This window comes from Meles meles, chromosome 19, assembly GCF_922984935.1.
Source record: "Meles meles chromosome 19, mMelMel3.1 paternal haplotype, whole genome shotgun sequence".
NCBI classification, from domain to species: Eukaryota; Metazoa; Chordata; class Mammalia; order Carnivora; family Mustelidae; genus Meles; species Meles meles.
The window spans coordinates 32,659,800-32,687,701 of NC_060084.1; the positions used below are offsets into that span (position 1 = coordinate 32,659,800).

A 27,902-nucleotide genomic window follows, 5' to 3' on the forward strand; every position below is an offset into this window, starting at 1 on the left:
TCCAGAAACCTCAAGCCCTCAGCCACAAAGAAAATTTCACAGCATACCAATGCAGTGGAAAATTAAGTACATGTTTCACTAAATAGAAACAAGACTACTTTGGTAAGAAGAATATTATGCTTTCTGGGAAAGAAACTATGCTAGCAACCTTCTATTCTCCTGGAAGCATGTTTTCACACAGAGAGAAATGCCAGCGGCCTTGGGTGATCCTAGGATACTGGAGTATAAGGGTACTCACGTGTTCACATCCTCTAGCTTTTGAAATACCTGGTAACTCTTAAAGTCCAAAAAAGAAGCCATTCTGTTATATATAAAATTTAAACATAATGTTAAACTAAATTCTCCTTTTTGAAGTTAGTGCTGCAAAGAATATTTAGTACTTATTCATGCTTTCTCTTCTACAAACATTTTGATGATGTAGTCAAGTTAAAAAGCATTCTCTTATGTTGGAAATTATCGGGATTGAAGAAATAGACTGTATTGTCCTGGTTCCCAAACATACTCTCTTGGTATAATTACATTTAATTGCTTTTCTTCCCTAGTTAATGACAGAGTAAGTGCAAACTCACATTGTGAGAAAGAAATGCATCACTTTAAAAATTAATGACAAATATGCAATGAGAATATTCTTGAATATTTTTAGGAGAGAATTCAGAGCCTGAAGCAGAGCATAGAATTCATGGCAGACTTGCAGAAAAGTCGAAAGCAGAAAGATAGAACAGACACCTCGCAGAGTGGGGAAGACAGCGGCTGCTGGCCGAGAGAAAGGGAAGACTCTGGAGATACTGAAGCACAAGCCTTCAAGAGTCCCAATAAGGAGAACAAAAAGTAAAGAATCTTTAGACTATTTAAGTTAAGCTATCTTCTTCAGACCATTAAGGGGGGAAAATACTGGTTCGGGGCCTGCCTTGGGAAGACCAAGTCATGGTTGGTTTTTGTCATGAAAGTCCATTTTGGTGATAATTCCTGTCTTCTCATACAAAGTAGTATATGGAATTGTTTAAACATAGTTTAGAAAATAGTTCTGAATGTGTATTCTTATGAAGGTAGTTTTAAAACCAGTAAATTATCTTTAGGGACTTTGTGACTTTATTGAAATAGACCTCTCTGTTGAAGAAAAACATCTGCATTTGTTACCTCATTCCATAAAGGGGCTGAGACCGTAAATTCAGCCTACACATACTTGAAGCTGCTTCCTGAACGGATGGGCCGTTGCTGAGGTGTGTGAGTGGCCTCCGCCAGACGGCACCTGGTAGGAGCGGTAACTCAGCACTGGCCCCCCCAGGCAGCCCCGGCTGTGGCCGGATGCACTTGTGTCCCCACCTGCTCCCGCCACTGACTGACCAGCAGCCCTGAGGCCCCGAACCTCACTGTCCACTCCGGAAGAGGGTTCTAGTGAGCAGGCTGGGATTTCTGCTGGCATAAGACAAAGAAAGTAAATTTGTGACGTACCCTTATTCTGTTTCTAAGATTTGTGTAATTTAAGATGTATTTCATTTTAAACTTAGAAACTGGACTTTAAAAAGGAAATGACGTGTCCCTTTTGAGGTAGAATCCATTTGTGTGACTGCATTGAGAAAAACACCCAAGACAAATAGCGTGGGACACACACAGGAAAGAACTGAGCCAAGTGTCAGGTTGGCCTGGCTGCGCACGTATTACAGGCGCTCCCGGGCCGTCGGAGCAACAGAGCTTTAATGGGCCACCATAGTGCCAATGGCTCCGATTGAGTCATGCTCCCGTTTGGAACTCGTCTTAATGTTTTCATCTTATTTTTTTTTTTTTTTTTTTTTTTTACTTAGTATTAATGTGTGTTTACAGGAAAGACAAAGATACACTTGAAGATAAATGTAAGAGCAATACTATAGAAAGAGAGCAGGAGCAGATAGACCGCATCGTTCAGGAATCTGGAGGAAAGCTGACCAGGCGGCTTGTTAACAGCCAGGTGACTGGGCTTTTTGTCTTTCTTCTTCTTACCACCTACTATGTGGTCGTCGGGGCTTGCAGTCAGATTGCTTGTGCCCTTTCAACCCATACCTGCCATAGAGCAGTTCAGTACAACACACAGAGAAGTCCGTTTTAATGATTCATTTGTAAAGTACTTGATGAATCTTTTCCTCTGTTACTGGCTTTTAGTGTAGTTAATGTGTTCTAAACTTGGAAAATGAACATTTATACTCTGGCCTCTTGAAATCATTGTTTAGCACATTGGTTTAAAATGAAGTGGATTAATACGTGACTTTCAGCAGTCACTCCCCTCCCCTGGTCTCCAGTATCCTCCTTCTTTAATAGAGTGGGCAGAACGGAGGGGTCTAAAGGCCCCCCACACAGCTCTTTACCATCCTGAGTTCTCGCTAACCTTCATTTCTACAGCCCATTAGCCCTCGTGTGTATGGAGCCAAGTGAGAAAGTCAGTATCTAAGTATAACAGTAACAACTCTTAATACTAGTTTGATTAAATTTAAGGCTTTCTAGTATGAGGTATATATACGCACACGTACTTGCATACGAATGCGGTATATATAGAATGGTTTATGACATTTGAATACTTCGGGTCATTGCAGTGTGAGTTTGAAAGGAGAAAACCAGATGGAACAACAACATTGGGGCTTCTCCATCCTGTGGATCCCATTGTAGGAGGTAAGTTCACAGATCAGAATGTGCATAAACTTGCTGTTTGGCAACAAGCAGTAGCCCAGGTGATACTTTAAAACAACAAGCCTGATACTGAGCAGTCCACCTGTGTCAGCTTCCCCAGAGAACTTGGCCAGACACTGTGCATTTTGTGCTGATAGCTAGCCCGAATTTACCTCATCTTAAAGCAGGTGCTATATAGATCCAGGGTTCTCTAGAATACAAAGTCCATGGAATAGCAGACCCACCAGTAAAGCCGAAAAATGACATCATTTCTAGCTCTGACTCTAAGAGACCATGGTATGTACACTCAGTTATTTCGGGAGGTATCTCAAAGCTCTCTTACCATAACATCCTAAATCTGACTGGCTTTTTAAATTTCAGTGAATAGAGCACACATGCATGCCCTGTACCATACTAGTCATGGGAGAACAGGTCTGCTAACACCGTGTCTCGCTGTGGCTGGTGGCAAGTTGGTAAAGGTCGGGAAGCATGGCTTTAGAACCCCAGTCATATTTTTATTTTCTCAGGTGGTATTTTAATGGCGATAGTATAGGGAATAGTTTGAGATGTGATGTTAGAAGAACTTTTCGTCATTCATCTGAGGGGGAGGAGCGTATGTCAGGATAAACAAACCTGAGAATGTTACTTTCTAAACACCCATTTCATGCCGCCATCATGAGAGAGATCACTGGCCATACAGAAACGAATGAGGACACTTCAGTGAACAGTTTCCAGTACTTACCGTTGTGCTGCGGGCACGGCCTGGGAGCTGGGGGTGGAGCAGGGTGTAAAGTAGGGAGCAGAACAGGAGAGAGGAGTCCCTTCCCCTTTTGTCTGGGGTGGTGAGTGGAGGAACGAAAGTGAATCATCGTGTGAGGAGCCACATCCCGTCCGCTGTGAGCAGGGCAGCTGTGACAGCACGCAGCAGAAGCAGCCCTGGTGTCGGGGCCAGAGAAGCCTTCCTTATTCCTTAGTGAGGTGATGTTTAGATTGGTCCCAAAAACGCGAGGGTGAGGGGATGAGGGTAAGAGACCTTGACGCATCTCCGGATGCATTTGAGGAGTGCACCAGGGAGCCCACTGATGTATTCAAGCATCGCAGTCTGCTCTTGGAACACTGGCAGAGTTCCTTGGCTTAGAAGAGGAGCTGGTGTTGTCCGGGGGAAGAGAAAAAAAAAAATCACTTTTTGCTTTTTATGCGAACTTTGCGTAGTAGAAGTTTCTATGGTCTTGGATCAAAGGAAATGCTGCCAGACTGAGAACACTGCTCTTTCTGGTATAGCCGTGGTAAAGATTTGGCGGTAAGGAGATGCAGCTAACGATTTAGGTGACACCTTGAGATCTGCCCCTTCTTTGTGTCCCACGGTCTGTCTGCCCTTGCTCTGCTGTCTTGCCTTTCCCACTCCTGGAGGCAGGGTCAGTGTGGCCCAGGCTGAGCTCTGCACATGGCAGCAGCCCCCAAAGGGTCCGTGTCCTGCTATACGGTGGAAGCTTTGCCCCCATTCACTTCTCAGGTTCATCTTCCATGCAGATTGCAGATTGCTTGCTGTGAGGGAGAGCAGACCCTTAGGTGTGCCACCTTTCTCCCAGGCACTTTCATTCTGTCACCGTGGTCACCTCTGGCCACAGCCTCTATTCCAGACGGTGGTGGGGGAAGTAGCCTGCCTTGTAGGTACTAGTTTTTCCTGAATATATCATGAGTTCTTGTCTTTAATCAGGTGTTTTTCCTTAGTCTTTTACTAACCTTTTCTACTGGTTTACTTCCATCAAAGTTAAGTTTCAACCTTTAAATCCTTAATTATTTTTTTAAGTGAAATGCAACGTGATTATAAAGAATTACAAGAAAATAGTAGAGTATGATGAAAAGGATCGGCTGCAGGTGCTGGCTACGCTCCTTCCTTGCCGAGATTTCTGTAGGTAAATGTTGGGCGTAGGAAGGGCCACCCAGGCTCCTGGACAAGAGTCACAGACACGGCACGAAGCAGTCAGTGTGCGTGCACACAGCCTGCGGAGCCCCCCTTGGCTCCTGAGCACAGGAGGATACCTCCCACACTGCTCTTCCATTTCAGAGCCGGGCTACTGCCCCATGAGACTGGGAATGACAACTGGAAGGCTTCAGTCTGGAGTGAATACTTTGCAAGGGTTCAAGGAAGACAAAAGGAACAAAGTCACTCCAGGTAAGCCTTCGTGTTTCTCTCCTCACCCAAGCAGTTAGGGGAGGGAAAAAGCATAATTACCATTTCTTTAATTCTCTTGGTGGTATTTTTGCAACATGAATCAGCTGTTTTATTAACTCTGGAAGAAGCTGTAAAATCAGCTGTTAGTATTCAAAGTGAGTTTTGTGCTTGCTTTCTTCTGTCTCCCCTTTGTGAGGAAAAAGTCACTTGAGTTATGACTCTCCAAGGATCTGGGAGGGGGAAATACCTACCTGGATTTTTTTATACCTGTCAGTGAAGTAGTAAAATTAGAAGGGAATAACATTTAGTAAAACAAAAATTAGATTGACACACAAGTAAAAGAATAGTACTGTAGTATTTGATTTCTGTCGACAGTGTTATACTTGAATTACGGACCCTACAGTTCTTACGCTCCACATTATGACTCCACATTTGCAAATATTAGCAAGGACGATTCGGATCTAATCTATTCAGCCTATGGGGAAGACTCTGACCTTCCCAGTGATTTCAGGTGAGTGACCGGTTCGCCGGTGTCCTGAATGCCACGTTCTCCTGAAACACTGACAGACCTGTGAATATCCAGGGGGCGAGGTCCGAACCGGAGGGGTAACCCGGGGACTCCTGGGACACGGGTAAGTCCTGCGGGGAATAAGGTCACCTCAGGGAGAAAGCGAAGGGCAGGAGCAAGTCCAGGACCGAGGCCTGGAGCCTCCGCCTCTGAGAGTCTTGTTTCTGTCTGAAGGTTGCCCCAGGAGCATTTCATTTCACTGTGTTCTTGATGCTCTTTAGTTCGCTCGAGGCGATAAAGGTGTCACTGGTAAATCTGTAAATAGGGTGACGGACCCAGACGGAGATTCTCACACCTGGCACGTCAAGTGAGGCGTGTCTGATGGAAACAGTTGACTGGGATAGAAAGATTCAGCCGATGGACGATTTATATGGAAGTGACATTCCAGCGCTCTCTGTTTCAGCATCCATGAGTTTTTGGCCACATGCCAGGATTATCCTTACGTGATGGCGGACAGTTTACTGGATGTTTTAACAAAAGGAGGCCATTCTAGAACCCTGCAAGAGTTGGAGATGGTAAGAAGGCTGCTCAAGGAGTGGGTAATTTATTGTTGGCTCTGAGCATTAGTCAGTGTTATGAAACCATGGGAGTCACCAGGGTGACAGCTGAGCTGCATTCCCCTGAAAAGCCAGGCTGGTCTGGGTGGGGACCGCGGGTGGAGGACAATGAACGGAAATGGTAAGTCAGCTACCAGGGTCTGTGAGGGCCAGAAGACCGTCATTATCTCCCGATCTTGGGAATGTAGGAATCAGAATGGGGTTAACGACTCAGAATTCAGCTGGTGCTCTGTACCCTAACAAAAAAGGAAAGTCTTGCTCACTGGATTGAAAGTGAGTTGACTAAAATGATAGAGAATGTCCTTTCCTTTATTATTCAGTAACAACACAGCGGTGGGGCCACAAGGAAAAAAGTAAGAAGTTTCCTCTTTGCTCTCTGCCGTTAACACTTGTAAACTGTCTCCAGTTTAGTTGGCCATAGTTCATCATCTGGAATAATCACACCCTGAGCTCAAAGATTAGACCCAGAAAATGTCCCTCCTGATAAATAGAGGAGAGTCAAGCTCCACAATGTCCTTGTCACCATAGTTAGAAGAACCCTGTGTGTGTCTCCGGGGGTCCTCTTCCTGAGGGCTGTGGCCGCTGTTGGCTTGTCCTCTGCCCCCACGTGGCTGCTGGGCCCTGGGTGACTCGGCAGTGCTGGGTCAGCACCTCAGGTTCAGTGAGAATTGCTGTTCGGTCTTCATGCAGGAACGACTTTCCTCACGTGACCTAAAAAAATGCCACTTCACATCTGTTCGGAAATATTTTTCCTCTAACCCTTCCATGAATCTGAATTAATTAATAGTCTTCAGCTACAATTGAATAGCTTTCCTTTGGTTGGGTAGGGCAGTAAATTTCAGATCTAAAGTTTCTCTGTCCGTTGATCCAGCAGATTTTTGCAGACTGTGTCTTAGAAAATTTTTAAAAGTTATATATAAGGATACGTTATTTATAATTTAAAAAAATTGGGAATCGGTTAAAAAATCATAGCCTTTCAAAAAGATCGCATCGTTACTGATTTTCACGCATGATACATTTGTCTGTTGTCTATGTGTGCGTCATTTCTGACAGGTAGGATTATGGGCAGCTTTCACATTCTCCATAGCATTTGAATATTTTATAGTAATCCTCTCTTATCCAAGAATGTTGCTGTCTTAATGCAAAAGAGTCCCTAGAGTGCTTCTATTTTCTGCTTGTCCTAGACTCACCTGTTGTTGAAAACCGACTCCCATTTATTAGGTACTTCTGTGCTATTTACCAGATACTTCATATATGTATATAGCTTTCTGCTCGGGCACAGAAAGATCAATCTTGAAGTACTAGTAATAGGTACTCTTGACACAATTACTCTCAAAATGCCCACTTACTGTATCTGACTTGTTTTTTTATTTAAAAAATTAAATTCCAGTAATCCATATTCTTATTGTCTTGAAACTCTTAACATTTTTTTTATTTTCCCTGATATTTACCTCTTTAATATATCTTTGAATAAAAAGTTGTTTGTCTTTAAACTTCTAGTCATCACCTGAAGACGACAGCCAGACTGGGAGCCTTGACTCCGAAAAAGAAATGGAGGTGATTGTATTTCATTCTTCATAAAAAATATTTAGAGGGAGGTTAAGCCAAAAGGCCCAAATGATAAAGCTTTATTTTAAAAGAACATTATTTGTTGCGTATCTTCGTCAATAATAGCACTCTCTCTGCCAGGGGGGAGCGGGCAGCAGTGGGTGCCACACAGGGGCCTGTGAGCCAGGGCCGGCCCCGCCCACCACACTGCTATAGGAACACAGATTGCAGACACCTGCTGCTCTGCGTAGCTGAGGAGGTCCTCACAGAGAGCATACTGGGCCTGCTGGGCCTAGAAAGATGAAGACATTTTCCCAGCAGGCAGTGGGAAGTGGGCCGAAACTGCACGTGTAGTGACAGAAGCAGACACAAGGGGACAAGGCCCGTGTGCAGAGAGCACAGTTGGCATGTGAGCATGCAGTGCCTGGGCAGAGGAAGGGAGGTGCGGAGGCCTGCACAGGTGAGGCCCTGATGATGGAGAAGCTGAGATTTTGCCCCAGAAGACGGAGGCTCTGAGGAAACGGAGGGGGAGAGGGTTTGGAGGAGGAGACTTGTGAAGGGCTCTGGGGCTTGTCTGAGCAAAACACTGACAAGCGTGGCAACGCAAGGGAAGGGACTAAAGATAACACAGTAGAGGCAAGTACAATAGAAGCCAAGTGCACCACCTCAGGCTCAGGCTCTACTGCGGGAGAACAAGCGTATGCACTGGGGCCAAAACATTGCCTGTGAGCCTTGGAAACGAGGCATCGTCCCAGTCCACCAGCAGCTCCAGCTCCAGTGGCATAGACAGGACCAAGGCCCTTGTTCCTTCCATCTTTAGAGAGGCTGCCGGGTGGAACAAACAACGGGTGTTGTGTAGGACACGTCATTTCATTATCGGGAAGTACGCCTTTGTGGATAGTGTTCGGCCCAGATTGGGGAATGGCACTCTACAAGTATTCTGGGAAGATGGTTTTGTCGGTATCAAAATTGTAACTCCAAGGTAAATAGGTGCAATAATGTGGCCTGGAAACACAAACCATCTTACGGAGGTCTCATTCTAGCACCGCTGGGGCTTAACAAGCCCAGGTCATAACTTTTTTTTCTTTTTGCTTTTTTTTCCTTTTTTAAAACAGATTACAGAAATAGAGCCAGCAGGGCGTTTAGACTCCAGCAGTCGGGACCGGCTCACAGCACTGAAAGCAGTAACAAATTTTGGTGCTCCTGTTGAAGTTTTTGACTCTGAGGGTGAGTGTCCCTTCATGACCCGGGCAGTCGTGATTTAGTGTCACATTACTCCAGAGTGACACCGCCACTCACCACAGGAAGATCTTGACTGGCCACGCTTCTGTGAAGAGTAAAGCATGTGTCTAGGATTGATTTCTTTTGAGGGGGATTACTCCTTTGAGGAGAGAAAACTAGCCAATAAGTAGCAAAACCCCAGAGCATAGGACACACTTAACCGCCCAAGGTCAAACACAGTTGGGTCCGTGTTTTCTTTAGTGTGTTACTCTTCGCACCACACAGAAGCTGAAATGTTCCAGAGGAAACTTGATGAGACCACCAGATTGCTCCGAGAGCTCCAGGAAGCCCAGAACGAGCGTCTAAGCACCAGACCCCCTCCCAACATGATCTGTCTCCTGGGTCCATCGTACAGGGAAATGCATCTCGGTATGTTATGCCTCCAGTACGAGCAGAATAATGGGATCCTTAAAGGGGAAACCTTCTGAGAAGTGACACCACTGTCAGCAGCGCTGAAGTGAACCACGGATGGTTTCTTTATTGCATTTACAGAGTTGGCCCTTGAACAACGCAGGGGTTGGGGTGCCAGCTGACCTTCCTCCTCCCCAACCCCGCAGGTTGAAAATCCATGTGTAATTTTTGACTCCCCCCAAGACTTGAACAGCCTTCTGTTGACTGGAAGCCTTACCTACAGTCAGCTAACACATATTTAGTATGTCGAATGTATTACATACTATTTCTTACAGTACAGTAAAGGAAAGAAAATGTTAAAATAATAACGAGAATAGGTTTACAGTCCTGTGCTTGTCAAAAAAAAAAAAAAAAGATCTGTGTATCCGTGGACCGGCTCACCTCCAACCCCTGCGGTTCCAGGGTCCCCTTTGCATTGCTCTTTTGTTTTTTGTTCATTATGTAAAGGAACCATGTTTTAACACCCAGAACTGTTTCTCTTTTCTTTTCCCTAGCTGAACAGGTGACCAATAATCTGAAAGAACTTGCACAGCAAGTCACTCCAGGCGACATTGTCAGCATGTACGGAGTTCGGAAAGCAATGGGGATTTCCATCCCCTCCCCCATCGTGGAAAACAACTTTGTAGATTTAACAGAAGGTACGTGCCCTGTGTTTCTGGAAGGACGGAGGGCTGTTGTGAGTAAAAGAACATGAGTCCTCTCCCCTCGAGGAACACTGGAAAAATTATCTCTGCGTGTTGACATTGTATAAAGTGTTTTTATTAATTCTTCAGACAAGATGTAAGGGAAACAAAGATTTGACACATTTGCAAAAAAAAAAAAAAAAAAAAAAAAAAAAAAAACCCTACAATGATGCCCTAGTAGTACATCTAGTCTTTAACCTTGAACGAGGTAAAGAAGAGCTGTCAGCACTTAACTCCTCTGGATGATACCTTTACCTTTTAATTAAAAGGGGAAAAGTGCTGAATGAGGCCATAACTTTTCCTTTCAGATTTTGAAGAACTGAAAAAGACGGGTGTTGCCGAGTGTGGACCTGATGGGATTTGAAGCTCACTGGTATTTCATTATATATTATGTACATATTTTTTTTCATTCTTAACTTGGAAATGCTTTTCAGAAGATATTAAATATTTGTAAATTGTGTTTTTAATTAAACTTTGGAACAATTAATTTTAATGTTCCAGAGACTGGACTTGTATTAGGTAATAAAGCTGAGCCTGGGACTATGAGCTCTGTTGGTGCTATCAGCTGAGTTGCCCCTTGACCTTTCCCCACGGCTGGGTCTGAGGGGGAAGTGATAGAGAAACACTTAAGAAATAAAACAGCCTTTTTGGGACCCTTCGTTAAAAGCAAGTCCGGGGCGCCTGGGTGGCTCAGTGGGTTAAAGCCTCTGCTTTCGGCTCAGGTCATGATCTCAGGCTCCTGGGATCGAGCCCCACATCGGGCTCTCTGCTCAGTAGGGAACCTGCTTCCCTCTCTTTCTGCCTACTTGTGATCTGTCAAATAAATAAATAAAATCTTCAAAAAAAAAAAAAGGCAACAAGTCCCCCAAATAATTGAACTCCCTCATTTTTCCGCATTTGTCAAAACTCATTAAAGAAATTGCAACCAAATAGTTTCTGACTTATCAGATTTCACCTAGGTAATTTATCCAAAGAAGGGCCTCGTGAGAAAGGAATAGGATGGACTCAGACCTATTGCCATCCCGAGTGGCCCTGGGCACAGTTGGGTCAGAATAGTGACAGTGCCGCTTTCCTTAGGGCATACAGACAGGACCAGAGCTTAGATGCTGCTTTAAAATCCCTATCCAGTGAGATTTTCCATCGTTACACTGTGAAAACAAATACTAGTAGATTCTAAGATTATTTTAAGTGCGTGTCCCCGGCATAACTGATGGGAATGCTGTCCGTCCTGTAGAAGGATGAGGTACCTCCCCTAAGCCACTCTTCCTGTCCCCAGCCCCCCAAAAATCACACCAGGAGCTTCATAGCACTAACCTGTCCAGTGGTGCTGTTTGGTTTAGTTTTTCCATTTTTGAGAGGGTCACTTAGAACCACTATAAAAGAAGCTAAATAAGAAAGGAAATCACAGGGGCGCCTGGGTGGCTCAGTGGGTTAAGCCGCTGCCTTCGGCTCAGGTCATGATCTGAGGGTCCTGGGATCGAGTCCCGCATCGGGCTCTCTGCTCAGCGGGGAGCCTGCTTCCCTCTCTCTCTCTCTCTCTCTGCCTGCCTCTCTGCCTAGTTGTGATTTCTCTCTGTCAAATAAATAAAATCTTAAAAAAAAAAAAAAAAAGGAAATCACAGAACTTAAAGCAAAGTTTACGTTTCTGTTTACTGTGTCTCCTGGGCCACCTGTGCCTCAGCATGTCCCTTGAACTGAGAGTCCTCTACTTTTATCTGAAATACAAAGGTCGGCTGCTTGAGCAGATAACGGAGTGGGAGACCAGGAGACATGTGGTCCTCTTCCCTAACCAGGCACCACACGGCAGCCTGCTTCAAGGAACCCGACTTGGGCTCTACAGAGCCCCTGTAAGACTCCCCTGCCCACTGGCTGGAAGCCGTTTTATTTTTATTTTCCTGACTTTGAAAACGAACATTTAGCAAGAATAAGTGGAGTGAAGGAAAACTGATTGTCCAACACAACCCAGTCTTAAAAATCTACTGAAAACCATATGCCCAAAGAACTTCAACAAGCAGACCAAGAAAACACTGAAATTCAAAACACTTTAGGACATTGTTTTTCCAAATTGCTGATTTAATATATGAAAGACTAAAGAGAGTAGAAACACTGGTACTTTACAAAAATGAAGTATAACATTTTGAAACAAATGTTACAGATCTATAAATAGTATACAGAATAATCTCTAGTTACTCATATGTACCTTCTCAAAACTGGTTTTGGACATGACCTATTATATACACCATGTATGCAGTGCTTACTGGTCTTCTGTTAGGAAATTTTCTTAATGAGTAAACCAGAAGACTGCAGGTGTGACTTTCACTGGAGTCGGGGAGGCCACCTTCACACCGCCCCATGGCCCCTAGGAAAGGTCAGTGTTGGCATAGGTACTTGTCCTATCATAAAACAGAACGACGCCTGTGAGGAAAGGGCCCGGCCCCTGGAAAACACACTGAACAAAAGTGACAGCAGGTGCCTTTTAGGGTCCGTCCCACATGGTGGTCGGCACATTAGAAACTTAGAACTTCCAAAATGTGCTTATTGGAGCACCGTGCTTGAATTGGAAATAAAAGGACTGGATTTCTGTTGTTGAAGGAGAAAAGTAACTCAAATATTGCCAGAGTAGAAGTAGGCCCGCCTCAGAGAGCCCCAGCCCACCTACATGCATCCATATCGTATCTGTGACAGAACCTTCCTGAACTCTTCAGGGGAGCCCTGCTGCTCGGCCCTGGTCGCTGCCGATTTAAGTGTACAGGTCACAGTGCAGTACTCACCGGAAACCATTCCTTTATATGAAAAGTTGGTGCGGAAAAGCAGTCTTTAAATGAGGTTATTCCCCTTAACAGCATTTTTGCCATAAAATCCCTTTGGACGGCAAGTTCTTGTACCTCATTCATCTCTCTTCTAGTGACACGCAGGCCTCGCGGTGCTGGCACACCCGGCCCCTCTGGCAGACCGGGTAAGTCCCTTCTGAGGCTGACAAGCCCGCAGCCAGGGTCCGAGCAGACCGCGGGGTCAGCTGCAGTCCTCCCTGCCTTTGGCTGCAGCCCCGTGTCCACTTTTGAAGTCTCCCATATGCAAGATTCCCCAGAATGGCAAGGGGGTTCCCGGAGGACCCCGAGCTGGGAATCCCTGCTCTGTAGTGGAGTGCGGCTGGGGGAGAAACCCTGGGCACGCTCTTGTGAGGAGGCAGTGAAGCTGATCCAGAAAAAGGAGGGGACGGTTCGGTTCCTTCTCACCTTGAAACACAACTCAGGCTGACTTCTGATTTTTGGCCGCTGAAGCGCTGAGACGCAGCTCGCAAACCTGGCTTTTCGCACTTGCCCTTGATCCTGCGGTTCAGAGCAAGACCGTCCCAGCATTTCCGAGCAGGCTGGCTTCCCACCTGGCCAACCTCTGCACGCTTACGTGGAGTAGATGTTTTTCATTTTGAAGCTCTTCAAGTTAGGTGTGAGGACTACAGAAAAGGAAGGAAGCGCTACAGGTTGCCCGCATCCTGTCTGCAGACTCCACTCTTTTCCACCACAGAAGCTAAGATTCCACAGAAGGCTGCTGGGGAGCGCCCACACGGGCCGGACTGGTCGGGGAGGGGCGAGGTGGTGGTGCCCGACTTCTGGGGCTACCGCCGCTTGCCTTCCTGCCGGGAGCCACACCATCCCCGGCTGGGCCAATCCAGAAACGAACACTAGACGGTAAGTTCTCGTGCCATGTCAAGGGTTAAAAAGCACACTGGAGGGAAGAGACTTTGTCTAGCATCTAGGAAGTCATTAAAAAGAATAAAACCTCCACTAATACTATACCCATGTAAAACAGACACCTGCTAGAGATGACAAGAGGCAGCAAGTGTCCCCTGTGGTTTTTCCTCCCTACTGCATAAAACCACAGATTGAAAACAGCCTTTTCAGCTCTATTTCCTGGAATGCCTGCGTGAGAAATGGAGAATCCTGTGGCTGATCTGCTAAGGAGCAAGGAGTGCCCAACCCATCCTGGACTACTTGTCCTGGTTCTGTTCCTAGAAAAGACAGGTCCCACTTGTGCACTCGCAGGCCAGGCAGAGTACGTGCGGCGCATGGGAGATGGCCACAGCACCGAGGGGACTGAGCTGCTGACCCGCACGAGTGAGCCAGTCGGCACAGTCCGGAGGCTGCGCTGCAAGCTCAGACGGCTAAGAAGGCCTGGCTGCCCGTGCGTGGCAAGACTCCGTGGTCACCTCAGGTTGGGGTCTGATGCGCTTTCCCAGAAATCCTCTAGCACAAGTCCAAGGAAGCCACGCACAGCCATCTGCCGGGGTAGTGACAGCCAAACCCCGGGAATGCCTTTGTGACGCGTGGGGCTGACTGCTCGCCTTGGCTTGCCTCGGGGAAGGAAATCCACTTCCAGCATGTTCTGCACCTACCAGAAGCCCTCAGTTCAGTCCCAGCCCTTGGAACTTGGTAGTGTCTGTACAGACAAAGTAAGTTCTCAGCTCGCCTTTGCCTTTGACGTTGATCAGTCCCCGGCATTCGCAAGAGTAACCTAGTCCCTGGAGGGTGGCGCACGTCTCTTCAGTAACCTGAAGGGAAGAGGACAGCCGTCATGGGAAGCAGGAAGGACACCTGCTGTGGGGGGTCAGGCAGAGCCAACCCCGAGCTGCACACGTGTCTGGTGTCCCTCGAGCACATCAGGGCTGACTGATGTGCGGGTCCCCCCCGTGGTCATAGGGGCCCCAACTGAGTTGTACCTGGATCTTGCCAAGTTCTCCAGTGCTCTCCATCCGGCTAGCAACGTTGACCGTGTTTCCCCAGATGTCATACTGAGGCTTCCGTGCCCCGATCACTCCAGCAATCACGGGCCCGTGGTTTATGCCTGAAGGGGACATTTGCAGCTGGCGTGTCAGAGAGGCCGAGCCTCGGGCTCTACCCTTGGCAGCCACAAAAAGCACCGACAGCTGAAATGGGGGTTGGAGGGAGCTCCCCAAGCCTGTGACAGGAGCTCTCATTTGGAGGACGGGAGCGGCGCTCCCCTGACAGCCCTCTTCCAGCTGCTCGCTGAGAGATCGGGCTGAGGTTTGCACTTTCCTAGCATCTGCTCATCTCCCAACACAGGACGAACGGGCTTTGAGCACCAGCCCTGTTAGCTAACACCCAGTAGTTAGGTTATTAACTTGCTTTGTTCTCAGTATGTTTTAAGGCTTACGGAAGGTGATTTTGGGATTCTCGGTTTTCCATAGTGTTCTGTTCCTGTCTCTCAAAACTTTCAAAGGTAAATTTATAAACAGTGCGAACCAAGAGTAATTGCCCCATCGCCAGCATTGAAAGACCAAGAGGGAGTGGTCAAACCTTTCCTGCCAGACAGCGCAGTGCCCTGTCAGACCCGAGCGCAGGAGCCACAGGCCCCAGTCTCCCACCCTGAGCGCAGCCCAGCCGGCTCTCCGGGCCCTCACCGACGCGGAGGCGGAAGGAGTTGAAGGAGTGCCGGTTGATGCCATCCAGCTTGCTCATCAGGGCGATGCTGAACTCCACCATGATGCCGATGTGCGCGTGCTGCCGCTCCAAGTCCTGCGGGACAGGGTGCTGTGTGCGGGAGCCGGGGGGACCCATGCCCCGCCTTCCGGCCTCCACTGGCTGACCCCAGGCTGACCCCTGAGGTCCTCTGCCCTTTCTCATAGGACTGGGTAGGAAGGGGTGTCCCCCTCCATGTCAAGTGAGGTGGGACAGGTCTGGGACCTGTTGAATCCCTCTGATGTGAGACTGGGACAGGAGGCCACCAGCTCAACTCAGTACCTGGTTCTCCGTCCCTGAGGGGCTGCTGAGGCCTGCAGCTGCCATGTACGTGCTGCCAATGGTCTTGATCTTCTCCACGCTGCTGAACTTGGGCTTCAGGAGCAGCTGTGAGACAAAGGGACACCCTGAGGTCTGAGAAGGGGTGGGTCCCTCCTGCCGCTGCTCCTAATGCCGACATTTCTCACGCTCAGCCCCCCTGTGAGTGGACAGCCAAGTCCATGCAGGGATGAGGTTTCTGGTTCTCTCCTACTCACTCCTTACTCCCCGGCCCTCCCATTCACTTCTGGACTCTGTTCTGAAGGAGCAAGTGCAGCCTGACAGCACCTACCCAGAACGTCGAATGTTTGCAGCTAAGAATGAAATCCAGGGGCACATCATGGCTCAGTCAGTTAAGCATCTGACTCTTGGTTTTGGCTCAGATCATGATCTCAGGGTCCTGGGATCGAGCCCCACGTCAGGCTCGGTGCTGAGGTAGAGTCTGCCTAAGATTTTATCTCTCCGTCTCCCTGTGCCCCTGCCCCCCTCTTCTGTGCTCTCTAAAATAAGTAAATCCTTTTTTAAAAAAAAAAAAAAAAAGCCCAAACCAATGGACTTCTGGAACGGTTGGCAGCATGGGCTTCGCTGGACTCAAACTACAGCAGACCCCCTTATCCACTCCCAGACCCCAGTGGCTGCCACGCACCACAGGGTCCCGAGCCCTGCACAGCGTGTGCTCCTTCGCCCACAAGCTCGCCTGTGATGAGCTTTAGTGGAGAGAAGTCAGGCACGGAGAAAGACAACAACAGGGCCACGTTCCCTAACAAGTGACATGGATGGTCCCTCTCTCAAAACATGTTCCTGTGCTATATTCATGCCTCCTCCTCCTCCTTGTAATGAGATGAAACCAGGCACAGGGTGGGGACGCTGTGACATGGTGTCTGGCCACTACTGACCCTCTGGCCGTATGTGGGGGGGGGGGGGGGTGGTCATCTGCCAGAGCGTGGCTGACGGGGCTCACAAACCACAGATAAGGAGACTGCTGCCGCCTTCAAGGACCTAAATCTGACCTTAGCCTGCTGCCCCACGCAGAGAAGATGACAAAGTGCTTATGGAGGGAAACAAGGAAAAAGACGCACGTGTCCCTCTCCTGATTTGGGGGGCGCTCCCAGCCCGCACTCTGCCCCCCGCCAGCCGTCCGTACCTCATCGAAGTCGGCGATGATCTCGTTCAGCAGGCGCAGACACTCCAGCCCCTCCTTGTTGACGTCACACTCCGTGTAGAAGACTTTGAAGTCTGGCACGGATGCGAACATGACACACACGCAGTCGTAGGACTGATGGTACCAGTCCTGAATGGGGGCAGGGAGAGGATGCCCTTGCGCCAGCCGCCCCAGGGGAGGGACAGGCAAGCACAGGGACTCGGCCCCTCGGCCGGGCCCACTAAACTTACGGGGGCGGGGAGGGCGCAACACAAGTGTCACTTGGCCTGTCTTAGGCCTGAGCCTGAGCTCCTATCTGGGGGCTGTTAAAAAAAAAAAAGATTCTGAGCCCTGGTTGGGACGGTTCGGGCTCAGGGTGGTTCTGGCTCTGCGCTTCTCTGGGTTCTGTGGCTGATGCTGAGCGCCAAGGGGGCAGGTGAAGGTCACAGTCAGGAGGCCTGGGTCCTAAGCCCTGGGGCCCGTCCCCTCTTCTGTAAAACGCTGCTGCACAGAACCCGTGAAACATGCACGTTTTCATCCACATGAACCGTCTAGACCACCAAGGCCTGGACGTGCAGCCGATGCCCAAACCACGCACCTCCGGACGGCCCCGTAACATGGGTGAAAACCACGACCCTGGAAAGCACAGGCCCCCGACCGCAGCCATACCCTCCGTCTCTCCCTACCCAGGCGACCCAGCCCCTGCCAGCACCACACCTCATTTAACTTGTCACCAATGAAGTGAGCGGCCACATGGGCAGGCAAGACATTCTCCAGAAGAAGGCGGTTCACATTCTCCATGGTTTCAAACTCCTCGTGTTCCTTCTTGAACTTGGTCTTCCACAAACAGTCCAAGCGGCAGTAGTAGTCAATCTGCAGACAGCAGGCAGCGTCGGTGTCCTGGCCGTCGTGAGCGGGGACACACGCGCAGCCCCGGGGTCCTGCCGAGCCAGCCCCTCAGCGCTTCCACCCTGCGTCCCCAGCAAATGTCACTAGCTCAACAGCCACCTCCCTGTGGCCTCAGAATCCCAGTCAGCCTTGGCTCGGTTCGCAAGTGACCCATGTGACCAAATGTCACTGGTGTCTTGAGGGGAGGGGAGGGGAAGGGAGGGAAGGACTCAGGGGCCACCTCCCCGGGGACCAGGGCTTCCCTAGGGGCCTGTGCGCTCCCACAGCCGCCCCTGCCTGGCTGTGTCTCCCCACTGAGCACGGGCCGCCAGGGCTTCCCGGGCCCTACCTGTCTGGAGAGCATGAGGAGGGTGACGTAAAACAGAACCAGGTAGAAATTGATCATCACCTTCGGGTCCTTCCACACACACGGTGGGGAGCTGCGGGACATGAAGGGGAGAGGCCGGAGTCACTCCTGCTCCCGCCACCCCTCAGATGCCCCAGCTGGCGGGGCTGGGGTAGGCAGAGGGGGACAGACTTCTGCCCTCCGGGCACAGACACTAGACAGGCCGCTATGGGTTGGAAAGAGAAGAGGCTTTGACTGGAAGGTGGGAAGGCGGCGCTGTAGTGAGGCTCGGCTCACACCAGAGTTTGAAGGAAAAGCGCCGCAGGCAGGTGAGGGGACAGCCAAGCACGCCTCCAACTCAGGGACTTAGAGTCTGGCGGAAGGAGTTTGCCCCTGCCAGCAGACCCCCGGGAGCAGGTTTTGCTCTGTGTCCCCAAATTCCAGGGGAGCCAGGCCCCTCTCCTCAACCCACCTGGGGCCAAGAGCCCCCAGAGGCACCTACACACTCCCTTCCCACGCCACAGGGGTCAGCCACCTGTCCAGGGACAGGCTGGAAACAACTGTTCTTTCCAGAATTCTGTGGAGATCTGGGACATGGCTCGAGGAGGGGGAGCAGCCTAGAGCTGAAGCCCCCGCCCCACTCCACACCCCCAGAATGGCATAGACACCAGAGGACCCGGAAGCCTCCGTGGGACTCGGGATGTCCCCCAGAGAACCTGCAGATGAGTCCCACTCTTCAGCTCTGAGTGTAGACCTGCGACCACCGTGCCACCTGCCAGCCCAGGCCCCCCGGGTGTCCAGTCCAGATGGGACTGCAAAGGCAAACGCAGCACGGTTTGACACGACCCCCCCACGGAGCACACTGGAGACCGGCGGTGGGACTGGGGGTGCTTCGGGCCCCACCTGAGGGTACCGTTGGTCTCGGTGAGGTTGGCCACGAGGCCACAGCAGTCCGACCGCCAGCACGGGTGGATGTTGAAGAGTACCAGGTAGGCCACCAAGGCCACGGTCAGCAGCACAACCTTCAGCTCCAGGCTCATCCGCAGGAAGACCGAGCAAGCGACAAAGGCCAGGATGCAGCTACAGGTGTAATACTGGGGGTTGGGGGCAGGGGTCCGTCACCAGGAAGCAGCGCCTGCACCCAGGATCACCAGGAGGGGGCGCCTGCAGGGCCGGCTTGCTGCCTCTGAGCCCCCTTCCAGCACGGAGACCCTCCAAGCACCTGGGTCACTGCCCTCCTGTCTCAATGACCTCTCTCAGCAAAGAGCAGACAACAGAATCTAGAACTCTGGAGCATCGCACTGTTTTCACTGTATTTTCACTTCTACTTACCGCAGGTAAACTCACCGAAGGGAGAAGCAGGAGTACTGCAACTGCAGCAGCCCGCAGACGTGACAAGGGAGAGGGCAGCGCGGTGCACACACCCAACAGCCTCCTGCCTCCTGTTCTGCCCAAACCAGCTTGCCCTCCCCAAAGGGCATCATCGTCCGGGTTACTCTCCCGCTCAAGATCATGCTGTGGCTCCCCACTGCCCCCAAAAGAGAGACCAAGCTCTCTATCCTGGCGCTCATGCTCCTCCCAACTTAGATCAAAGCCCCCTCTGGTTCTACATCTCAGCTGTCACCCCCACTCTCACTGAGTGCCTCAGCTTTTCTCCCTGTCCCCTCTCTAGCCCCTGCCCAGCAGAGACCAGCTCGAAATTCACCACGGCCCCCTGAAGTCCCCCAGCCCTCCACCGCCACCCATCAGGATCCCAGGCCCGGCTCCTGCTGTCGGCCTGCCCGAGGCTCCTGCACCCATGAGGCCAACCAGTCCACCTCTCCGGGCCCCTCCTCATCCACCGGCCAGCTGTCAGGTGAGCTGTCAGGAGACAAGTCCTGGCATGGGGTGCTCCCGCCCTCACACCTTGGATGAAGCCACACCAGGCCCAAAGCCCCTGTGTCCTCCAGGACCAGAGGCCACCTTGGCCCTACCTGGGCCTTATTCTCTCCACCTCCCAGGAGAGGCTGGACTCTGCTCTCCCGCAGCTGGGCCTCAGGTGCTCGGGCGGAGCACTGTGCAAGAGCAGGGCCATCTCAGGGCACGCGGGACCCAGGCATCTGAACCAGGGCCTGGCCCACACTCACCAGGAGGAGCTCACACGTGCTGCCCACATCCATCGGGCTTGGGCTCGTCTGGTTGCCCGCAGGCAGCTCCGGGGCCAGGAAAGGCATCAGCAGCTACAGAGGAGACAGGTCACCGTGAGTGGGGAGCCCAGGGACCTGGGACTCCAGGACCTGCCCGGATTGTGCAGGGCCAGGGGTCGGCAGGGGCCTGAGGCCTCCATGAGCGGCATGAGCATCTCCTGCCAGGCCCGCTCCAGGAGTGGCCAGAGCACCCCGCCTCTCCTCCACGGGCATCAGCTTCATGGTGGGAGGGGTCTGGGGCAGAGGAGGCTGCAAAATGAAGCCCTGTGTGCACCGTCACCAGAGCATCGGAGGCCAATTTGGGGTTAGGGAGAAGTTGGGATCAGCACGGTCAGTGAGTCCCCTTCTCCCCAGGTAAACACAGGGTCTCAGAGCCACAGAGAGCCCCTGACTCGAGAGGTCAGAGCTCAGAGGATCAGCAGGGACACATGTTGTCTGCAGCACTGAGCACACGAGCCAGGCCTGAGAAGCAGGGACTCAAGCCCTCCCAGCCGGTGCCCGGGGCCACTCGCCCCTTGCAAGGAAACAGTCTCAGAGAGACTAAGCCACAGCTTCCCCAGGTAGGAGGAGGATGAAGAAGGCAGAGGAAGCCAAGAACACCGATGGTTAAGACATTCCGTCCTTGGGACAGCCAGCCACATCAGCTCTCTGGGGGCCCCGGGTCCTCATATGAAAAGAGAAAGGGAAGGAGCCTGGGTGGGCCTCGGGGTGCCTTGGGGAGCCCACAGGGCCCTGCAGAGCTACACCGGACGCAGCCCTCAGGCAGGGGACTGCAGGATTCGAGAGCCTGAAGGTGCCCAAGGTCAAGGACTGGCTCCCTCCCCCAAGGAAGCACACACAGCAGGCAGGCTCCTCCCCAGGGCTCCCCGTCCCCACCCACCCCCAGAACTCACCAGGTTGATGATGGCGACACTGAGCAGGCTGCCAATAGTCAGGACAGCCAGGGACAAGCGCAGCAGGGGCTGGGTCTCCACGCTCTCAGAGATGGCCTGCAACACCCCTCGGGCCGGGCAGCACCTCTGTGGAGTCGTGGGGTCAGGTGGCCGCCGCCAACACAGGGACAAGGACCCCTTGGTTCAAGTGCCCAGCAGACATGGGGGCTGCTGACAGCTCCACTAGGGATGGTCCGCAGTCATGCCGTGCCCTGTGCCTAGAGCTCAGGACCCAGACAGAAGGACAGACAGAAGGGACATCCCTACCCTCAGAGCCCGGGGACAGCTGCAGCCACTTGGGGGCCACCAGCAGCCCAAGGAAGGTGGAATTACTGGGGAAGCATTCTGCAAACTGTCGCCTGGGCAGGAGGGGCACGGAGGGCCGATGGGTCAGGGTCCAGCCAGGGGCCTCCCACTCACCAAGAACTCGTGGGCGAAGCACAGGCCCAGCACCAGCGCCACCACACAGGCCACCAGCCCAAAGGACAAACCAAGAACGGCCCTGCTGGAGAGAAGAAAACCTTCGTTTTGCGGGCCATCTGCCCAGGGCCGAGCTGCAGGCATGCTCCCCAACCCCCCAACCCTGACCCCAACTGTCCGGCTCCCGGCCCCCTCCTCCCCTGACCCCCAAACTGCCATCTATATGCAGCAAAGGGGCTCTCTCAGAACCGTGGTCCAGCTATCCCACTCGTGACACCCGAGGCCTGGTCTATAGATAAGGGCCTTCAGACCCACAGCCGGTACAGAAGTACCAGACAGAAGGGCTTCTTCCTGTCTCGTCTTTAGGAAGCACATCCTAAACCCTAATCCTAGAGGATCCCTTGGCCTCACCACCCTTCTAGAATCCACCAATAGCTGACCTTACTCCTTCCCTGTGACTTGCCCTGCTCACCTCCCCACCAGCAGGGGCTGTACACCTGGACAGGGCACAAAGCCCTCTGAGCCTCAGTTTCCCACATCTAAGAGGGAGCCAGTGGTGGCTACGGTTCTGGGAGCCTGCCCTTCCAGGACAGCAAATGCCTCAGGCCACGTGCCCACGGGGCCACACAGCTCTCAGGCCGGGGAAGGCCTACATCTTGAGAGGACTAGCACGTTCGATGGAATCAAAAGCAAGCACTGATGACCCCAGGGGTGGGGGCCCAGCCCCTGGTCCAGTTCCTGGGACTCCAGGACTCAGGTCACTGAACTCAAAGCACCAGCCCCTCGCGCTGGTCGGACAGCGCACGCAGGTTTTCCGGGGGCCCTGGGCCGACCCCAGCGGGCCTGCCCAGCCCACCCAGCCTGACTGACCTGCGCAGGAGCAGGACCTGGACCAGCAGGATGCAGACGAAGATGAGGCTGGCGCAGGCGAAGTAGTGGCGGGCCCGAGGGATGGGCGCCAGGCGGTACTGGGGGGGGGGCGACAGGGGCGGTCAGGGCCACTCGCTCCGGCCCCTTCCCAGCCCACCCCGGTTCCAGTTAACCAAAACTGACACCCTGGGGGCACCTGGGTGGCTCCCTCGGTTAAACACTCAGCTCAGGTCGTGAGCTAAGGTCATGATCTCAGGGTCCCCCCCAGCAGGGAATCTGCTTCTCCCTCTCCCCCTGTCCTCCCCACTCTCATTCGTGCGCACATTCTCTCTCTCAAATAAATAAATCAATCTTTATTTTTTTTAAGATTTTATTTATTTATTTGACAGAGAGATCACAAATAGGTAGAGACGCAGGCAGAGACAGAGGAGGAAGCAGGCTCCCTGCTGAGCAGAGAGCCCGATGTGGGGCTCCATCCCAGGACCCTGGGATCATGACCTGATCCAAAGGCAGAGGCTTTACCCACTGAGCCACCCAGGCGCCCCGACAAATAAATCGACCTTTAAAAAAACAAACACACCTCACACCCTCCTTGAGTTCCAGGTGATGATGGGACATCATCATGACCAAATGACCTTCATTTGGTTCTTTGAGGCCTAGAACCCATCCCTTCCCCTCCCCCACCCTACCCAGGTCTCTGACTCTACTTCCCAGGTGCCTGAGAAGCCCATGGCCCCAAGCTTGCGGACAGGAACCAAATCTGAGCTCTGGGGCTGGTGGTGGGTCTGTCCTTCCCCCAAACCAGGAGTAAGGCCAGGCCTAAGCTCCTAGCTAGCAGGTGGGGGAACCCCATGCGCCCACACCCCAACACCAGGCACAATCTCATGACCTCAGGCTACAAGGGCTCCTGCTGCGGGTGAGTGGGCTGGGGTTCAGAGAGTCCAGCAGGCTGCCCGGAGTCACAGAGCTGCTGGAAGGCCCGCCGGGCAGGCTTCCCTCAGACCCCAAGCTCCTCACCGACGTAGCCCCGGACTCAGGAAGCCCCAGACGGAGAAAGACACCCCACCACCACCAATCCTGGAGGCTGAGAGGGGAAAGAGGTCCCAGCACCAGAGCTCTGGGGCCTGGGGCCACCCTCTCGGGACCACCTTGGCCAGCTATATGAGGTTTCAAGGACATACATATGTGCCTGAGACACAGCCAGAAACCAGTAGGTCCTTAATAAATAAGTAAACAGTTGTGTTACAGCCCGAAAGCATGTAGTCGTAGCAGCCGGAAGGGAGAACCAGGCTAAGGCGCACACTGGCCCCTGAGGCAGAGGTTCTAGCCTGTGAGGGGAGCGAAGTTCTCCCAAACCCAAGTGGGACACGTCAGGTCCAGGAGTGAGGGCAACGGGAAGAGGGTCCAAGCCAGCCCTAGCCGACCAGGGTGATTCCCCACCACCCTCGCCGAACAGACGACAGAGGTGGAGCGTCGGCCGCCCTGTGGCCTGCTCCTCTGCCCCACCCCAGGCCGAGAGCCCCTGTTCCTGGGGCTGCTGGGGGACCCTCACCTCTCGCTCGAACTCCTTCTCCAGGAAGATGGACCCGAAGGTGGAGAAGTCATCGGACTTGGAGCAGCAGGGCCTGAGGGGTGACGGGCACAGGCCGTGAGACATAGGGCCTGGGGAAATCGGGGGCCCACTCTTGGGGGGAGTAGGGAGGAGAGAGGACCCACCCTCAGGAGGCTGTGGGGGGGGAGCAGATGGGGAGGGGGAAGTGGAAGAGAGGTGGGGGAAGGGGGGAGTGGGCAGGGCCCCGCCCTCAGGAGGAGAAGGGAGGAGGGGATGGGGGAGATGGGGCAAGGGGGGGTGGGGGGACAGAAGCCCACTCTCAGGAGGCTGCACCAGGGAGGCCCAGGAACCACCACAGACACAGTCAGAGCTGGGCCACCAGGCACTCAGGCACAAGGGGGGCCTGGCCATCTGGGGAGCCCCCACCCAAGGGAGGACAGGGCGAACAGAGGCCTCAGGGTCCCACCTCGTGGAGCTCAGCCCCTCGATGGCTGACAGCATCTCCTCATCGTATGAGTCATCCTCCGACCGCCCCTTGGGGGACGAACTCCTGAATCAGAAACCCGAACCGTGTCACCCCAGGCCCTCACCCACTTGCCCAAAGGCAGTAGTGCATGCGAAATGGCTCCCCAGTCCGGGTGCCCAGATGCCTGAGGGAGGCCCCGGAGCCGCGTGCAGAGTGGCCGAGGGACAGGTAGGTCCCACTGAGGCCCAAAGAGGGCAAATGGACACCCGGCATCAAGCAGTAGGCCCAGCTGGCCGGCAGCCCAGCCGGGAGCAGAGGGCGGCCCTCAAAGGCCTCTTGCCCTCCACCCACAGGCTTCCCCACACACACCACCACCCCCGTCACGGTGGGGACTCCGCAGGCGCTCCGTGATCGTGAAGTTCTGATTCTGACCCGCAGCACCTCCGAGCTGCACCCCTGGACAGAGGGTAGTCAGGGCAGCCTGCCTGGAGGAAGTGGGCCCGAATGGGGTGACTGGGGCAGGACTTGGCCCGGAAGGCAGGCCACAGCTGACAGGAGGAGACAGTGCACGTACCTGTCAGGAGTCCGGTGGCGCCGCAGGGGAATGGTCTGGAAGGGAAGGGAGAGGGGAGAGTTTTTCTGCCAAGAGGGACCCCCAGAGTCTGTCCCAGGACTGGGTCTCTCATCTCCCGCACCCTCAGACACAGGGGGCAAGGACCGAGCAGTCCGGGAAGCAGGATCCTACCTTGGGCCTCCGCCCGCTGGGGACCGGGGTCTCGCCACTGCTCACGCTCTCACGGTGGTTGAGGTGTGCAAAGGGTCGTGCGGCCCCCCAGGACTCCAGGTAGCGGGTCACGCGCACAGACGCCCGCATCTTGAGGGCGGCGTCCCCCTTGGGCTTGGGGAGGTGCTGGCTGGGCGGGGGTGGCTGCTGGCTCTGCAGGACACAGACATGGTCTGTCCCCTCCCCTTCCCTCTCAGCGCAGGAAGGGCCCCTGCCCCCATCCTACTCCCCATGAAATGCCCCACTGCCTGGAGCACTGGCCAGGCTGGTGGAGAGAGAGAATGGCAGAAACGCTGCTGGGTCTGCAACCCCTTGGGGACCGGCTGCGGCCCGGTGCGCTCCTAGGCTGGACTACAGGGGACCTGGCTTGGGGCCTGTCCTTCCCAGGTGACCAGGAAACTCGGGATCACACACAACTATGCACAGCCCCTCACACCCTTCTCCACCCCTCCAGGGAAGATTGGGCTCAAGTCCTAAGCTCCCGCCAACCCCATGAGGCTCTGTGGGACCCGCCACTGTCCCCCTTGGGGCCTGAGAGCCCACTGGCCTCTCCCCATGGGGACATCCTGCGGAGACAGCGCCCAGGAAGCTGCAAACATCCTACCCAGCCCACCCGCATGTGGCCGGCACATGTCGCTCCTGAAGGACCAGCTGCAGGAAGAGGAAGCAGGCCGGGAGCCCAGAGGACCAGAGCGCCGGCCAAGCGAGAGGCCAGCCCCACTCCCTGGGCGGCTCTCCAGAGAGTTCCACTCGCATGGCCCCTACACCACAGCAGGGACCATTACTTGCCTTGTGCCTGCCGTGGCTGTGTCAGGGAGGGGGTGTTAGTGAGTGAGGCCAGCCTGCTCCATGCCCCCCCTCCCCCATAAGAGCAACCCCAGGGGACCTTCCCCTGCTGGGGAGGGCGGACAGGACTGTACACGGAGGAGAGAAGAGAGATAGCACCAAAGCCACAGGAGACGAGCTCTAACCATCCCCAAGTCCCCTTCCCTCTGAAGGTGCCCGCCCTCCAGGAGTCCCTGTGCCCTCAGGTCTCTGCAAACACCCACAAGGCCCGGCGTCTACGGCCGCAAACACTAAGCCACAGGCGGCAGCTTTCCTGGAAACGTCTAGCCTCCTTTCAGGACAGAAACGTTTAAACCCTGAGATGCGCCTGTCTGCCTGGCCCACGGTACACGCTGGAACGCAGCCTCCGTGAGAGTCCCGGGGTCCCGAGGCTGCGCCGTGCCCCCACGGAGAGCCACCCACCCTGGAGTCACCTTCTCTGTCTCCCCTTCACAGGTCGGCGGCTCCGCCCCCACAGCCCCCAGCCGCTCAAGTTCAGAGTCGCTAGCCAGGGCTCCCTGAGAAATGAATGCGCACTAGAGACCCATCAGCTCTGAGGGAAAAGGCGCCTGTTCCGAAGCAGGCCCCGGGAGGCCAGAGTTGGGGAAGGGCCACCGTGTCGACAACCCGGGCGCACGTGCAGGGGCCTCCATGCACACAGGAGGGCGGGCCTCCAAACTGTGTCATCCGGTGAAGAAAGGAAGGTACCAGCCGGGCACAGGGCATGCCGCCCCCGACTTAGCGAGGCCGGGTGAGAGTCTCTCCACTCCTCACATGGGCGTCAGCCTCTTTGTGGAAGGGAAACTCTCCATGCCGTCCCCTTCAGCAGGGAACGCGGCTGCAGACAAGGACGTGAGGGAAACTGTCCACAACACCCTCTTCGGGCTTTGGAATTCTCAACTATGTAAATCCGTGAAATTCAACAAAGATGGGGAAGGTAGGGTTGCTGGAAAAAATGTAGGATGCCCAGTGATATCCTACACAAAACACTCATGCTAGAAACGTCTTCGCTGTTGGTCAGAAATCGAGCTTGCCCACAGGTCCTGCAGCGGCCTTGCCGAGCGGGCAGCCCCGCGGGCGAGGGCTCCAAGCCGTGCCGGCCGCTGCCTTGGGGGCCTGGGGCTCTACTTCTGCTGGTCACATGCGCTCAGAGCCCCTGCTCCACGGCCAGGCTACTCTAGGTGCGGGGATTACAGCCTAGAGAAGAGGTGCCCCCTGCCCCGAGCCTGCCCACATGGAACTCTCACTGACAATGAACAAGCAAAAAGGATAAATAAACAGGAGCATCTGCAAGGGAACGGAGAGTGCTGCGGGCACAGCTGGCAGCAGTGACAAGGGTCCTGCGGCACAAAGAGCTGGGCAGCAGGGGGACAGTGGCTGGGCCGATCAGGAGAAGGAAGGGCAAGGCCCAGAGCTGTGGGGTACAGGGGGAGGAGCTGGATTGTGTTCCATGACTGTGGGGTGGGCGCAGCCCCGAGATCCCCAGGAAGAGTTTCCCCAGATGCTAACTCAGCATCCACGGCCCATGGCCAGGGAGGGGAAGCTCCTGGGCAGTTCCTATCCCTGGGGAACATCAGGGGGCCAGAGCGGCTCACAGGCTGGCCCTCCACGACCCCCAGAGATGGGCAGTCGGACCAGCTCTGAGGACAGCCAGGGCCAGAGCGAGAGGGAGCTGGAAAGAGCCCTTCGTGGCCAACATTCTTGAGCGAGCCCCAAGGATGATTCACCCAGGCCGCCAGACGAGCTGGCCTCCCACGGCGGAAAAGCAGGGCTGTGTGGGCGCGGGGCAGGGCCAGGGCCCCCCAGCCTCGGAGCAGCCCAGCAGCTGCGTCCCCC

The 27,902-nt window shown here is 53.6% G+C and overlaps 2 protein-coding genes across 16 annotated transcripts in view; one reads left to right on the top strand and one right to left on the bottom strand.

Annotated features, from left to right (window-relative positions):
• BRD7 (bromodomain containing 7) overlaps positions 1-10,407 on the top strand; it is a 34,768-nt gene extending 24,361 nt beyond the window's left edge. Inside the window, exons 7-17 of one of the 2 annotated variants that reach the window (XM_045989080.1) lie at positions 644-828; positions 1,822-1,945; positions 2,565-2,640; positions 4,706-4,813; positions 5,189-5,324; positions 5,785-5,896; positions 7,439-7,495; positions 8,602-8,713; positions 8,969-9,136; positions 9,673-9,816; positions 10,170-10,407. In XM_045989080.1, coding sequence (XP_045845036.1) covers positions 644-828; positions 1,822-1,945; positions 2,565-2,640; positions 4,706-4,813; positions 5,189-5,324; positions 5,785-5,896; positions 7,439-7,495; positions 8,602-8,713; positions 8,969-9,136; positions 9,673-9,816; positions 10,170-10,225 — 1,278 coding nt within the window. In that variant the 3' untranslated portion in view covers positions 10,226-10,407. The remainder of the gene's footprint in view (positions 1-643; positions 829-1,821; positions 1,946-2,564; positions 2,641-4,705; positions 4,814-5,188; positions 5,325-5,784; positions 5,897-7,438; positions 7,496-8,601; positions 8,714-8,968; positions 9,137-9,672; positions 9,817-10,169) is intronic. The other variant, XM_045989081.1, reaches the window with a different exon arrangement.
• A 1,506-nt stretch (positions 10,408-11,913) lies between these two features.
• ADCY7 (adenylate cyclase 7) overlaps positions 11,914-27,902 on the bottom strand; it is a 54,445-nt gene continuing 38,456 nt past the window's right edge. For 11 of the 14 annotated variants that reach the window (XM_045987791.1, XM_045987787.1, XM_045987790.1 and 8 more), the window contains 16 exons: positions 25,203-25,394; positions 25,032-25,066; positions 24,458-24,541; positions 23,992-24,064; positions 22,440-22,537; positions 21,570-21,654; positions 21,111-21,236; positions 20,158-20,250; positions 18,935-19,125; positions 18,035-18,125; positions 17,515-17,670; positions 16,801-16,947; positions 15,621-15,725; positions 15,281-15,395; positions 14,579-14,703; positions 11,914-14,410 (listed from right to left, as the gene is read on the bottom strand). In XM_045987791.1, coding sequence (XP_045843747.1) covers positions 14,264-14,410; positions 14,579-14,703; positions 15,281-15,395; positions 15,621-15,725; positions 16,801-16,947; positions 17,515-17,670; positions 18,035-18,125; positions 18,935-19,125; positions 20,158-20,250; positions 21,111-21,236; positions 21,570-21,654; positions 22,440-22,537; positions 23,992-24,064; positions 24,458-24,541; positions 25,032-25,066; positions 25,203-25,394 — 1,863 coding nt within the window. In that variant the 3' untranslated portion in view covers positions 11,914-14,263. Of the gene's footprint in view, positions 14,411-14,578; positions 14,704-15,280; positions 15,396-15,614; positions 15,726-16,800; positions 16,948-17,514; positions 17,671-18,034; positions 18,126-18,934; positions 19,126-20,157; positions 20,251-21,110; positions 21,237-21,569; positions 21,655-22,439; positions 22,538-23,991; positions 24,065-24,457; positions 24,542-25,031; positions 25,067-25,202; positions 25,395-27,902 lie in introns of those variants that run through there. The other 3 variants (XM_045987785.1, XM_045987786.1, XM_045987798.1) reach the window with 3 other exon arrangements.